Source organism: Anguilla anguilla, chromosome 1 (genome assembly GCF_013347855.1).
Source record: "Anguilla anguilla isolate fAngAng1 chromosome 1, fAngAng1.pri, whole genome shotgun sequence".
Taxonomy (NCBI): domain Eukaryota; kingdom Metazoa; phylum Chordata; class Actinopteri; order Anguilliformes; family Anguillidae; genus Anguilla; species Anguilla anguilla.
In genome coordinates, this window is record NC_049201.1 from 58,803,900 (window position 1) to 58,818,405 (window position 14,506).

Here is a 14,506-nt window from a genome sequence, read left to right on the forward strand (position 1 = left end):
TCCTGTAAGAGTGCTTTGAGTTTATGCATGTTTTCTTTCTCTCTCTCTCACACACACACACACACACACACACATGTGAATGTACACATTTTTATTAGTAAAGATGGCAGTGTAGCACAGTGGGTAAGGAACTGGGCTTGTAACCCTTGAGGAAGGTACTTAACCTGAATTGCTTCAGTATATATCCAGCTGTATAAATGGATGCAGTGTAAATGCTATGTATAAAAAGTTGTGTAAGTCGCTCTGGATAAGAGCGTCTGCTAAATGCCTGTATTAGTACAAGTATAGCATTCCTGAATTGCTGTCCATTTCTGTTTTTGGAGAAATTAATTGTATTTGAATATGTTGCAATTAGTATCTATTATTTTACCATTTTGTAAAGTTGCATTGTTGTATCTAAAAACACTGTAGAATGGTATTACTTACTAGTTTTTTCAACATAAATTATCATAAATGTGGACTCAAAACATGTCCCCACAAGATTGTTTACACTGAGACTGTTCCAGTTTCAGTGTCAACAACCCCAACCCCCACCTCCGACCTCCTGCAAGGGAGTGCCCTGCCCCATCAGACTGGAATAATACACGCCATTGTCCAGGCATACCACTGGTCCGAAGGGCAAAAGGTCATCTGAGCAGGCCAACAGGTCACCGCTTGAGATTAAAGGAGAAAACATGGTCCAGAGTGGACATTCTGACTATGCATTTCAAAGATGTGACTGAGTGCGACTAGAATATACTGGTAAAGGTTCCAACAAATGTGTATGCAGCCAGTGGAATGGAGTTTATTCTAAAATTACTAAAATAAATATACTAAAATGTATTCAATTCAGTTCACAGGACTAGCATTTATGCTTTGCTATTCTAGGGACCCTGTGCACTTGCAGGGTTAAAAGTGTATTGAGTACTGAGCTGGATTCTGTCCTTTTATCACTTAGCTGCAAGAAATGTGCGGTTAGTGGTCTTTGTGCTCATAATAATTGGAAAAGAAATGTTTCATTTGAACATTAATTAGTTTAGGGTATAAAACAGTATTTCAAATAGTACATTTAGCTTGAGACAAGTTAAGACAACTGCTTGTTAATCATTTTAGGCTTTGTAACTGCAATAATGAGAATTCTTGTTTATTGGAAAGTGCAATTTTTCAGTATTTACACACTACAAAGGGCTTAACACAGATAACTGCCAAATGTCATCTGCCGACATGTCTTCAAGTGCTCAAAAAATACAATCACTTAATTTTATTTAGATAAATAAGTGTACACAGCATGCACCAGCAGGCCTGACTAGGAATTGGTATAAAGGGCTGCATGAATATAGAATTTTAAATGTATTTAAGTGTCTGCCAATATTTATCTTTGACTGAGGTGAGGTGACTCAGGCACTCTCTGACTGTGCAGAAAACACACACAAGTAGCCTGTGGCTCCAGCCTGGTCTCTCCGGAATGCAGCTGAGCCAGGAGCTGTGGCGTCAGCTTCAATCCGTCCGGCCCTGAGAGGGGCGGGGCCGGGGTCTGCGGAGTCTCTGGTCAGCCTTTGTTCCCTGTGTGGTCCCACTGCCTCTCAGTGGAGTGGTCAGTCAGCTTTCCCAGGACAGACGGTCTTCTCTAATGCTAAATTCCTCACACGCACGCGCTTCACAAACACACGCGCGCACGCACACTCCTAAGCCATTGTCTAACATTCCTCTAAGGTGTAAGTGGTAAAATCAGAGCAGCTTTATTTTTATACATTTTGGTTTCAAAATGCAGGAATTACAGCCCTTTGTATACATAATCCCCCAATTTCAGGACACCAAAATAGTTGGACAAATGGATTCTCAGGTGTTTCTGATTAGTTTGATTTTTTCGGTAGCTTCTTTACTGCAAGTATACTGTAAGAGAGCTTTCAGTTTGTCTCAGTTCTAGGCTATTGATTCATTTTGGAGTCCATTATTGAGGTTTGTCAACATGAGGACCAGAGTTGTGCCATTGAAAGCCAAGGAAGCCATTATGATGCAGAGAAATAAAAAAAGGTCAGAGAGGCCAAGCCTTAGGCTTACCAAAATCAGCTGTTCCAAACATCATTAAGAAATAGAGCACTGGTAAGCTCACTAATTGCAAAGGGCCTGGTAGGCTAAGGAAGACCTCTACAGTCGATGAAGTGTTTGTTTTTTTTACTTCAAAATTAACTTTCATGTACTGCCTCAAACATACCGATTCATTTTAAAGAATCAAACTTCCCAACACTAGTTACTCACGTTTCCATAGCACAGAGCTCCATGACTTCGATTGGATTTCCATTAAGGGCCCAGCACTAGTTTTGGACTCTTTTACCGTAATCCCCCCCATCTCTTTCAGGGCGCGTCTCTGCTCCCTGTAACTGAGAGGGTCGCTGGGGAGCCTCCTGATCGTCCCACGGGCCCTGACTTCCTGGACGGCGGATGAACCGCCGCGTGGCTCGGTTTTAAATTCCTCTGCTTCTAAAATATCCTCAAAGCTGCCAAGGTGATGGAGCTTCCCACTGCGAGGTGGAGGGGGACGGGTGGGGGTGGGGGGTGACTGACTCACGCTGTCCGCTTGGGACATCGCCCAGGGACTCACATGCTCCAGTAACCTCGGGCTCAGCACAGGAAACCGTGTTCATTCAGACACATCATGCAGAACTCCATCTATTTCTTTTTCATTTTTCACAATAAAAGAGTAGGGAAAAGATTTATGCCACAATGAGAGTGGCAGTTTCATCATTTTTCATTCACAAACTTTGTGATCTAGATATATCCACAAGAATTACCCTTAAAAACAGTTACACAAAAGCATGTTATGTGTAAATAAATTTTTATTTTTGATTTTGAGTCACCAGAAAGCTCAGGGAGAGGGGAGTACTACAATCTGTGGGAGGAGCAAGGCCTGCTCCTCCTGGAATTTTCCGGATTTAAAACAAAGAAAAAACCACAATCCTCTGCCATGCAGCTGAGGTCACTGAAGAACCTCTCTGTCTTTTTAGTGGGATGGGTGTTAAGTGACGTGTGAGGAAAAGGTGCCACTGGACACTGGTGGCGTTTGGCTAAATGTTTCCATGGAGCTCTGATCCTGAATCAGTATCCACCTTCAACACATCCTGTCTGAGGTCTGGACTGGTCGTTGGGAGAGCTGGTCCAGGATCATTTCCGTTGAACCTGCGTGAAGGACGAGGGCATCTGGATGGGCTGCACGGGCTGGAAGGCGGCTGGTTTCTTCCGCACGTCAGGAGACGACGACTTTCCCCAGGGGAGGAGCTGATTCCTCTTTATGATCTGCAGGGCTAAGGGTGTGTTTCCTGAGGGTTGGGGGGTGGGGAGGGAGGGAGAGAGGACTAATTTATAAACAGTGACTGATGCTCGGATCACCTTCTCACAAAGATACAAAATGCATAAAATAAAAAATGATATATATGTACAAATTGAAAAATGTATAAATGATATACATGTATATGCAAAAGCCTCACCGTTCTGCAGCTCCAGGTACACACCCAGCAATATGGCTTCAGGGGGGATTTCCTTCGTCTGAACCATGGAAGCAGCCTGGACCAATCAAGTCGAGCGTTAGAGCAAGAACACCTCCACACCATTAAGGAAAATTCCTCACACAACAGCACACAGCTTTGTTAATTACGAGCAGTGCACTCATCGGTACGGTGACAGTGTTCTCTGGGATGGCCCTGTATGAAGAGCGGTATGGATCTGAGGGGAACCCCCATGACCCGGCCCGTGCGCGCGTACCTGGTGCAGACACTTGCGGGCCTTCTCGTACTCGCTCCTCAGGCAGTAGGCACTGCCCAGGTTAAACAGCATCATGGCGCGGGCAGAGCTCACCGTGCTGGGGTAACACACGGGGGTCGGCTTCCCCGCTGCAGGAACACACACACACACACACACACGTGCATCGCACAGATACACACGCGTCACGCAAACGCACTCGCATGTTACACGAACGAGCGTACGCACAGGTCACACAAAAACCAAGACACGTGCGCAAGAGCGGAACGCATTATGATGCTTCCACAGTGAAGCTGGAAAATGGTATGGAGGACATGTTTCGCATACTGGCCATCATGTACAAAAAAACATGCACTAAACAGTACACTGTATGCTTAGTAGACAGAACAAACTTTGAGGACACGGTAGTTAGGACACAGTCAGCACACATGCACACACACAGCTGCTTAAGGGCAGTGACTCACAGGACTCCACTGGCTCCAGGTCCCCTTTGTCAGACCCTGTAAAGCAACAGGTATGATCAGAGCTGCAAACTAACAGTATATAACCAGTATATATTTTACCACGTGCACTAAACAGAGCCCCTCCATAATTATGAAAAATGCGAATACATTCTTACTAATTGTGAAGAGTTAAAACAGTACATAAAGCAATCACTTCATAGTTTTACCAGACTATTTCTGAATGATCTGAGAGAAGGAATAGAGAGAGAGAGGCAGAGGGGGGGAGAGGGAGGGAGCAGAAGAGAGACGGGGTTTGGAAGGAAGCGGCTGGGGCTGATGCAGACGGTGGGCAGGTTACCTGGGTCCAGCTCGCTGGATGACACCCCCAGGGACACGTCGCTCACGTTCTCTGGGTTCAGGTGTGCGATGGCATCTGAGATCCGGTCCAGAGAGATCAGCGCCTCGGCAGCGTACAGGTGCCCCAGGAACCTGCCGCCGCACAGACACGCGGTCACAGGCGCGAACACGGTCACAGGCGCAAACACGGTCACAGGCGCGAACATGGTCACAGGCGCGAACACGGTCACGCAAACGCACGCAGACTGGCAAGGTCACAGGCATGACTACACTGCTACGCTGCTCTGTGTTGGCTGCGCAAGCTGCGGGTTTGCAAGGCCCTGCATTACGGGGTCTGTGAAAGAGACCTTGTGAGAGAGACCCTGTGCAAGAGGCTCTGCGTAAGAGGCCCTGTGTAAGAGACTCTGTGTATGAGGGCCTGTGAAAGCAGCCATATATTTACAAAATAAATATATTTGTTACATTAATAAAATAAACACAATCTCACAGACAGACAAGGAGAAAGAGAGGGGGGTCATACTTAAGGGACCCGGACAGTTTGCTTTGGTGAAGGAGTTTCTCTGCGTGGTTGAGGGCCATCAGGTTGTCTCCCAGTGCCAGGGCTACGTAAGCACTACAGGCCAGGATAGAGCACCTAAAGTTACAGCAGAGGAGTCAGAGTCACAAACCTAGAGTTACAGCACAGAGGAGTCCCAGAGAACCTAGAGTTACAGCACAGAGGAGTCACAGAGAACCTAGAGTTACAGCACAGAGGAGTCACAGAGAACCTAGAGTTACAGCACAGAGGAGTCACAGAGAACCTAGAGTTACAGCACAGAGAAGTCACAAAGAACCTAGAGTTACAGCACAGAGGAGTCACAGAGAACCTAGAGTTACAGCACAGAGGAGTCACAGAGAACCTAGAGTTACACCACAGAGGAGTCACAGAGAACCTTGAGTTACAGCACATAAGGCTGTATATAAACCTCAGGCAAGCAGGAAGACGTTTCTCCTGCAGGTGTTTTACAGAGAGCAGGACAGGAGGGCCTTACCTCAGGTTGTCCACTTCCTGCTTCCTGAGGGGGGAGGAAGGGGCGGCAGGAATCAGCTTGTCCCCGTCAGAGCCTTTCCCACTGTCACACACAAAGGGACACAATCAGGACCACATTAAAGACATGACAACTACGTCTGTGTGTGTGTGTGTGTGTGTGTCTGTCTGTATGTGTGCTTGTCCGTGTGTGTGTGTGTGTATGCATGCGTGTGTCTGTCTGTCTGTCTGTATGTATGCTTGTCTGTGTGTGTGTGTGTCTGAGTGCGTGTGTGTGTCTGTCTGTCTGTGTGTGTGTGTGTGTGTATACACAGCTTGACATAGGTACACGGCCAACCAGCCTCCAAATGCAGCAAGTACTTCAGTCAATCTTTCCAGTGATTTAGGTTCTCTTGAACATTCAAGTAAAGCAGGAACTCTATACACTACACCCTGTCCATAGCACTCAGAGCTCAACAAAACAGGACAAAAATGCAGAATATCCAATATAGCTGACCTCAATTAGTGCTACAAGCCTGTAATCAACATGTCAAACAAGCATAATCGGTTTGTGAATGAAATAAGGAACTTGTCCTAAAAAGTTGCGAAACCCAAAACTAACCCAAACCTGATCTAAAGCTTCGTTCAAGTGGGTTGGCCCATCAAGGCTAACATTTCAAATTTGTGTGGATGTGCAACTGAAATTAATTTCATTGAGATAACTAGTAATGTTTAAAGTGTATCTATAAAACTATGACATGACAGCACCAAGATGAAAGCATGAATTAGCTAGCAGTACAATACTCTGTGCCTTTATTTTAGAAAGCGTTCATTAGAAACCACTGCCAAAGAAAGCACTTCTAAACTACAATCTATCCCCACAGAACACACAATTTCACAATTTCATGTCTTGACTTTAAACCTGCGGGATAGTTCTTTTTTTATGTTTGTTTGTTTGCGTGCGGCTGACCTGCAGGCCTCGCTGTTCTCGCTGCCGCTCTCCGTGCTGCCGGACAGGCTGGAGCTCTTGGAGCCGGAGTCGCTCTTCGCCTCCTGCTGCAGCTCCGGCAAGAGGAGCAGCGCGTTCCGCAGGCAGATGGCAGCAAACTCCATACTGGCCACAGGGATGGCCGCAGACTGCCCGTCACTACAGCGAGGACCCCGCCGCGCCCACCAGCCACATCAGTTACAACGGCGACGTTTCACTCATCTTTCCACTGTAAAACTCACTCACGCCCCCTTCTGGCAGACCCTATTCACTTCAGCGCAGGACTAACATCTGTCATAAACTCCAGGGTGTCCCATTACACTTCACTCCTCACCTCCTTTCCTCCACTCCCCCACTACCACTCGTCTCCGACCCCGAAGTACGTGGAGGACAGGAAGGGAGGAGACAAGTGGAGGAAAGGAGAGAGTGAGGAGGCATTAAGAAAACTGGGACAGCTTATCTACTTCTCCGACATCAAAGTCAACGTCTACTATTGATAAAACAGCCTTATCATAAGCGTTATTTTTTTGCCAAGCCCACAAATAGTCCGACAGCCAATCACAGATTGTACATATGGTCAGACCATTTAAAGCATCAAAATAGCTTGTAAGTTTAAAGTACCCAACAAGTAGTTGCATTCACAGTAGCCTGTACAAACACATTGTGGTTAGCATTGAGACACTAATATGTAATCAGCAACATTAGATCAACATCTCATAGTATACAGAATTTATTGTAATTCCAGAATCCCGATTTTCCTAATGTCTGAATCTCATACAGTGTGCTGTGACAGCCTACATTCTATTGCCAGTTCATTGCATCTGACAGAAATATTTCCGTACATTAGTGAAATGAATGTCGCTTCATAGTCATTCTTTTACAGTGTTCAGTGTTCATATTGGAAAAACAAATATTTTGCTGAAATCTAATCTTTTGGTAATAACTACGTCCTTTGGAAATGGTTGGTTGTGTAAATGTATCCATGCATATTCACATAGTGAAATAATGGAGATGCACCCCAGGCTGTCACAGAAGCTCACCCGCTCTATCCATTCACAAACATACCCTTTAACTGACAGCACCTGGCATGAGACACTGCTCTGAAAGCAGTGGTTATGATTCAAATGAACCTGTCAGAAAGTTCACTTCAAGCCAAGACTAAACCTGGCAACTGACAAGTTCAGTCAGTTTCAGAATATTACTGCACATGTTGTAATGCAGCACCACCTGCTGGTCAGGAGAAAGGCCAATAAATTGAGGCTGGATTTATTTAAAAAACCTGAAAACATTTCTTAATGTAACACTGGATAAGAACGTAACACACAGCAGAGACCAGGAGGATGTGCTGTTTTCCTGACCTGTACACTGTGTTCTGTGTGGACTGAGAGGCCAGGACAATCTTGCGATGGTAGCCTTGACCCACGATGGACTGGACTATGCCCTTTTTACTGGGCAGACCTTTGGTCTCCTGCTCCGAGCTCTGAATAGACCACAGAAGGGGGGGGGGGGGGTGACAGAAAAAAGAGGGGGATTACAGGGAGGAGAGGGAGGAGTGAAGGAGAGAGGGGAAAGGAGGGAGAAGATGATGAAAAAAGTTGAGGGACAAACCAAGAAACACAAACCACAAATATCTCTTCCACCCTTCTTTTACTCATAACAGTATTACGGGCTAAAGGTACCATTTCATTTATATTATGAATACTAGTGCCATTAAGTTACATTTAACACATGAACTGATTCACCAGAGTGAATGGACACACTCCATATCTTCACTTACCCCCCTATTGGCAGAGATGCAGCACTCTGCCAGCCTCAGCCACAGGCGCGGGTTCGAGTGGTACACCTGCACAGCCTCCATCAGGCACTCGAATGCCGCCAGGGGGCGCCCTAGATGCAGCAGCTGGATCCCGCAGTTATAGAGCAGCTCATAGCGCTTGTTAGCCAAGAGGGCACACATGGGGACGCCAGAGAATGACTTTGCTGCAATGACACACACGGCGGAGAGGAAAGTGTGACACTGAGCATCGTAAACGTACAGCAGGACCTCAGATACCAAACCTTTGCAAACGGAGGTGGTTCAGAATTCTGAGATTTCCACAACATTCAACAACATTTAATTTCAGTGCAATTTAATTAATTTGGCGTTTAGTAATTTTTTGTACTTCCATCCCTCGTAACCAGGGGGCGACACTTACTCTGGCCATTGCCACCGTGCCCGATCTGTGCACACGTGTGGTCATTTTCCTGCAGAGCCTTCTTAAAGTAGAAAATGCCCAGATTGTGCTTCCCCATCGCAAAGTGTATGCAGCCCAGGTTGTTCCAAAACATACAGCGAACACATTCCCCTAGGAACAGGGAAAAAAAAAAAACCTTACCACATCATGGGAATTATAATATTACAATAAAGATAAAATAAAAACATTTCATAAAAAACTAAATCATCTGTGCTTTAGAACTTACTGTTGAGCTGAATAACATGTAATGGGACAAGAGGCACTGTATTAGACTTAGGGCTTTGAAGAGGATCATGGTCCAGTATTAAGACACATAAAGAGGGACAAAGCATAGTTACCTGTCTTCAGAGCTCCAGGGTGCTCTGCGATGTTGGAGCTGTTTAACAGTTTCACAGCTTTCCTGTAGTTTCCTCTGAGATATTCAAAGTTACTCTTCAGGAAGAGGGACGGAGCGGACTAGGGAGGAGGATACAAATAGTCATATTTACACACCTGCCTCCAGATGAGAATGCTGCTGTTAAAGGCATAGTATGCAGGATTTTTAGCCCTGCTGTGGTCCTGTGTTTACAATCAAAGAAGTCTCCTCCTCTGTCCTCTTCATAATTGAAATTTTTTGCCAAGCCCACAAATAGAAAACCCCACAGAAAAGAGCATCAAGCCCAAAAATGTCCCAAACACATCTTATAAATTACAGGCAAAGGAGCAGGTATTCGAGAAATATGCACAGAAAGACTGCCAGAACATCATAGATATGTCTGAGCATGGTTCTTTTATAATATTTTCAAGGTAAAAATCCTGCATAGTATATCCTTAAGGTAGGTAAACACATTTCTTTGCAAGGTGAAAATTAATATCTTAATTGTGACTGACATCACACTTATGTACTGGTGAAGATTTGACAGATGAAGCCAATTATCATCAGTCTGTGAACTTCAAATGAACAGTTAGCAGTTGTGTGTGAACACACATCTAGTGACATTATTATGAATACTTTATTACCATAAGCATTTTAAAATAGAAACAAATCATCACATGGGTTATGTGTGCTGCCATTGTCACATCATTGTTTGAGAAAACAAGTGATTCCTGACATGTCCACTGATATAATTTCTTGATCTACACGATTTACAAGAAAGTATATCGAAACTATTTAAAGACCAGGTTTCTGAAGATGAACAAGCATAGTTACCGACACTCACATAGAGACTCAAAGGTTTTAAAATATTTGTTTATGATATACATAAGAAAAAAGATGGTATCATCTTTTCAAACAGGTCAGTTGTGATTTTCAGATGTTTACCCATAGCACACATAAGTCAGGCTGAACACACTCACAGTTCCTGCTGTGTTCATCACAGACTTGATCTCCCTCTTACACGCCTTCAGTGACTTCATCTGGATGTAGGCTCGGACTTTATACTGCAAAGACAACAGTGACATCACCGGTCAGCACATCGTACAAAAACACCATCCATCTCACAGCCGGCAAAATCCGGTTTTATTCCAGTTCTGTACTAGTCGAATAAAATAAACAATCCATTGCCCGTGGATTCATTGTTTCTGGTTTTTCCAGTGACTTACCTGATGCATTTTTGACTTTGCAGCTTCAATCACAGCTGTGCAGTCAGCCTTCTGGTTGCCACCATCTTTGTTACTGCTGTTTGCAGCCTGTTTAGATGAAAGCCCCAGTACAATTTATGAAACTCGTACACAGCACAAATGTCCCAGACGTCCATTTCCTCTTTGTCATTATATTGAATATAGCAAAATAAATATTATGAGTAATACTGCTGATCTCTTTTGAAATCCTTAAGAAATGTTATTCAAATTGACTCAATATACATACAGGACAAGTTTCATGGCAAGGGAATGTTGTGACATAAGTTCTGTTTCCGATACTTGGAACTTTGGTGGTATGTACTTGCTAATAACATATGACAGTAGTACATGCTGCCAAGAGCATGTGTACATAGTATGTAATATCAGAATTTGGGTAGACAGCCTAGAATAGGAAGTGCAGAAAAGACAACTAGAGGCCACTCACCTCCGTCTTGCCATTCTTGTTGTTCCCCTGAACGGTGAGTTTCTCCAGCACAGCCAGAAGATGGAGAGCCTTTTCCGGCTGGAAGGTGAGCAGATACAGATCCACCAGCAGGAGGCACACTGCCTGAGCAAACTTCTCTTCTAGGACAAATGACACCATCAAGCCATGCCACACTGCTGCCCGACTTCACCCGCAGCACTTAACACACCATCACACAGGAAAGACACGCTACTAACCTAAGAGCTAAACACTCTCCCTGCAGTGACTTCTACTGTTTTACAATGAAGGTGACTCATCACACTCAGTGCAGGAAAGACACGCTTACTAACCTAAGAGCTAAACACTCTCCCTGCAGTGACTTCTACTGTTTTACAATGAAGGTGACCACCCTCTTTTTGCCATTTCATTTCCCCTTTTACATCTACATTCAGTCAACCAGCACCATACATTTAACTTCATATGCTTACAAAACATACCAAAAGGTTCCAAGAACTGGTATAGCTTTTCTCCAATCACAATTGCCTCTGAGTATTGCCTCAGGTGGTAGTGTACGATCGCTTGATTGTAGTAAAGGATGCTGTTTTCAACATCATCCAAACCATCAATGTCTTCAACAGCTGTATGAACCTAATGGGGGAAAATCAATAAGGGTGAGTAAGACAATATCATCTGAAGTGTAACATACAATCACACCTTGTTGCTGCATCCTTTGAATGTACTCTACAGCAAATCCACCACCACACACTAGGGAAACGGCTGTGCAAATTATTAGTACTGTTTAATATTTAAGCATTTAGCAGATGCTTTCATTCAGACACAGTTTACATTCCTCGTACATACAACCCACACATACAGCTAGATATTTATTGAAGGATACAATGACTATGTCCCACCTCGGAATCAAACCTACAAACCTTGGAGTTCCAAGCCCAGTTCCCTAAATATCATGCTATACCCATTTAATTAGTGAAAACTTACTTAACCAAGGTAAAAAACAAAAAAACAAAACAAACATTTTTTCATGTATTGCATCACCTGGTTTTTCATTGCTAGGAGTGTCTGTTTTAAGGTGTCCGTGGTTGTTTGGCCGCTTTTGTAAAATTCTCCTATGGCCTTGTTCATTGCTATTTTATAATCTTCCTTGTTTAACTCTTGTAGGGCTTCGAGGTGCTTCACCGAGTCGTCGTAGTTTCCAGACTGTGAACGCAGAGAGAAAAATACATTAACCTTTTGCTAAATCCAATTCCAGCGAACTTCTAATTAGTACTGTTGCTTCGCTACATCCAATCCTTGCCAAACGTATGAAGCCAACCGTTACCTACCGAAAAAGCATCAAACGCGTTAACTGCCAGTTCTTTCTCTTGGTCTGTACTCCCACTGGACGCATGATTGTCCTGCTTCATTTCAGCTGCTTGTTCTGTTAATACATTGCACAAGTCAGTAGCTGCGTTTGAAATAAGTTATCAGAACAATAAATAGTTAGTGGCGTGATAGGCTACACAGATAGAGTTGCTCAATAGCATGCACCGAACTACAGTTGGAATTTCTTTTTCGTATTTTCATTAAACGTCTTAATGGTGACGTTGTACAGTAAAAAATATACTCGTTCTCCTCATTGACATGCAAGAATGACCCATCTTGCCAGCTCGCTAACAAAAGACTGAACAAAAGCCCGCTACCTGCCAATTATTTACCAACACAGGTAAAGCGGCATCGCTTGAAAAACTGTGTAATACCTAAACGTGTGAATATTACATTAACTTGATTTTCTCTGACATTAAATGTGAAAGTAAGCCGTCCAGACTCCTAACATTATACGCTCATATGGTAACGCAGCTGACAATGACATATATTTACAGTTAACCACCAAGATAGTTATATGAACAGTTCTTAACGTTGGTTATCATTTTAAACACAATCTGCCAATAACTTTGGTGATTACATAGCTAGCAAATAATGTTAAACAATAAACATCTCAGGTTAGTGGAAATAACTGATCGCAGCTAACCATTCATGACTTTAACAATTCAACAGTGCAGTGTTAAGCATATAATCCGTCCTAACCTGTATTGTTGTCTGCCATTTCTGCCAAAATTGTGTATGAAGTTAGACAGCTATCATTAGCTAGGTACCTAACGTTACCTTGGAACTAACTTAAACTATACTAGCCAACCAACGCCTTACTAGGTAGGTCAGTTTGCTAATAAATCAGCAATCAAAACGGCTTTCCAAGCGGGAATTAGCACGTCAATTACTACTGTAGCTAGGAACAAAAATATTAAAGCATTTATTTCACAACAAGCTATTCGCTTAACCAACAAATATGTCTCGAACAGCGCAACCGGCTAGATGAACCTTCGGTGTTTTTTTATAATTCCGCCATTAATATTTCCCAGTGGAAACCAAAGCGCAAAGCATTGACGCAGACAAAAATTCAAACGCTCGATTGATCGCGCGCCCTCTATTGGACTGGAGACAAAATACTAGAATATTTGCGGTAATACCATTTCTATAAATTGTTGCAGGCCTAAACTTGTTTTTTCTTGTGTGGGAAAAACAATATGCCCTGTCTGTATTCTGTAATAATAAAAAAAACACAAGCCCAAACAACATTTGCAATAATAAGCACTATTTTATACTGCCATGTATTAAGTAAAGTAGGAACACATCAGTAAAGAGAATGGAAGACATTTCTCTAATTAAATAGCTTAACTCCCCGGAAGACAGTCACTTCATGCAAAATGATATCATATTCATGCAATAAAATGAAAAAAATAGGAAGCATGTTGAATAAGTAAAAAGCAATTAAAAGATCTTCAAATAATATACAATACTTTCCAAACCGAAGTTAACCACAATAATGTACTTCAGGCAAAATGCAAATTTAACCAACTTCAATCAGAAGTCCAAGTTTTTTTTAATTTTTAATTTTTTTTTACCACAGTGACAGATAAAAAGGGGAAAAGGGAAATTTGACACTCGAAAAAAAAAGAAATACAGCACCAAATATCATTTCATTTAATGGAGCCCTAACGTAAACAAATCACCCCCTTCAAATCGAGCAGTAAGTAACCTAACCGACTAGCAGGCGCAGTAGGTTGCAATCAGATGATTTGATGGCTAGCACTGGTACAGTAAAGTTCAGTCACAGAGTTCTGAGTGACAGACTGACAGTTCCACTTGTCTGACAAACATACACACTATGCAGAGTTCTGTAAAAATGTATTTTTAATTTTTTTACCACAGTGACAGATAAAAAGGGGAAACAAAACAACCACCCCCATGAAATAAATTATATCTTTAGATCATTCTGACAAAGGCTTTTGACCCCAGTAAATCTCAGTGAACTCAATGATATCAGACAGTTTTTAAAAAACATCTCTTTCCCAAAACTCTCCACAGCTATGGATATTGATTTTCCATTCTTCAGTGAATTACATCAAACACTATCACTCATTCCACATGGTAGGTTCCCTGGTTTGCACAGATTACCTGCAAAGTTCTATAAAACATTCTGGACTCTTCTCTCTCTCTAATTCCGTGACCTAGTAAATGAAATTATTTCAACTCTACACTCCCATATCACATCAATACAACAATGATTACTAAGCTTTGGAAAAGGAAAAGGACACATCTCAATACTTTAGCTACAGACCAGTATCTCTGACTAACTGTGACATAAATATTATCTGCAAAGCT

The 14,506-nt window shown here is 42.9% G+C and overlaps 1 protein-coding gene across 2 annotated transcripts; it reads right to left on the reverse strand.

Moving 5' to 3' along the window:
* Window positions 1–2,798: 2,798 nt before the first annotated feature.
* Window positions 2,799–13,197, reverse strand: cnot10 (CCR4-NOT transcription complex, subunit 10). 2 transcript variants are annotated; one of them, XM_035392118.1, is made up of 19 exons: window positions 12,872–13,197; window positions 12,130–12,224; window positions 11,843–12,004; window positions 11,284–11,434; window positions 10,808–10,944; window positions 10,345–10,431; window positions 10,099–10,182; window positions 9,102–9,219; window positions 8,725–8,874; window positions 8,307–8,509; window positions 7,888–8,009; window positions 6,512–6,688; window positions 5,567–5,647; window positions 5,056–5,169; window positions 4,537–4,667; window positions 4,200–4,235; window positions 3,739–3,866; window positions 3,465–3,540; window positions 2,799–3,296 (listed from the first exon to the last, which is right to left on the reverse strand). In XM_035392118.1, exons 1-19 carry the CDS (start codon window positions 12,888–12,890, stop codon window positions 3,142–3,144), a joined length of 2,226 nt encoding a protein of 741 aa, XP_035248009.1. In that variant the 5' UTR covers window positions 12,891–13,197; the 3' UTR covers window positions 2,799–3,141. The 2 variants fall into 2 exon arrangements, with proteins under 2 accessions (XP_035248009.1, XP_035247999.1); XM_035392108.1 differs by having other exon boundaries at window positions 10,808–10,947.
* Between the last annotated feature and the right edge of the window lie 1,309 nt (window positions 13,198–14,506).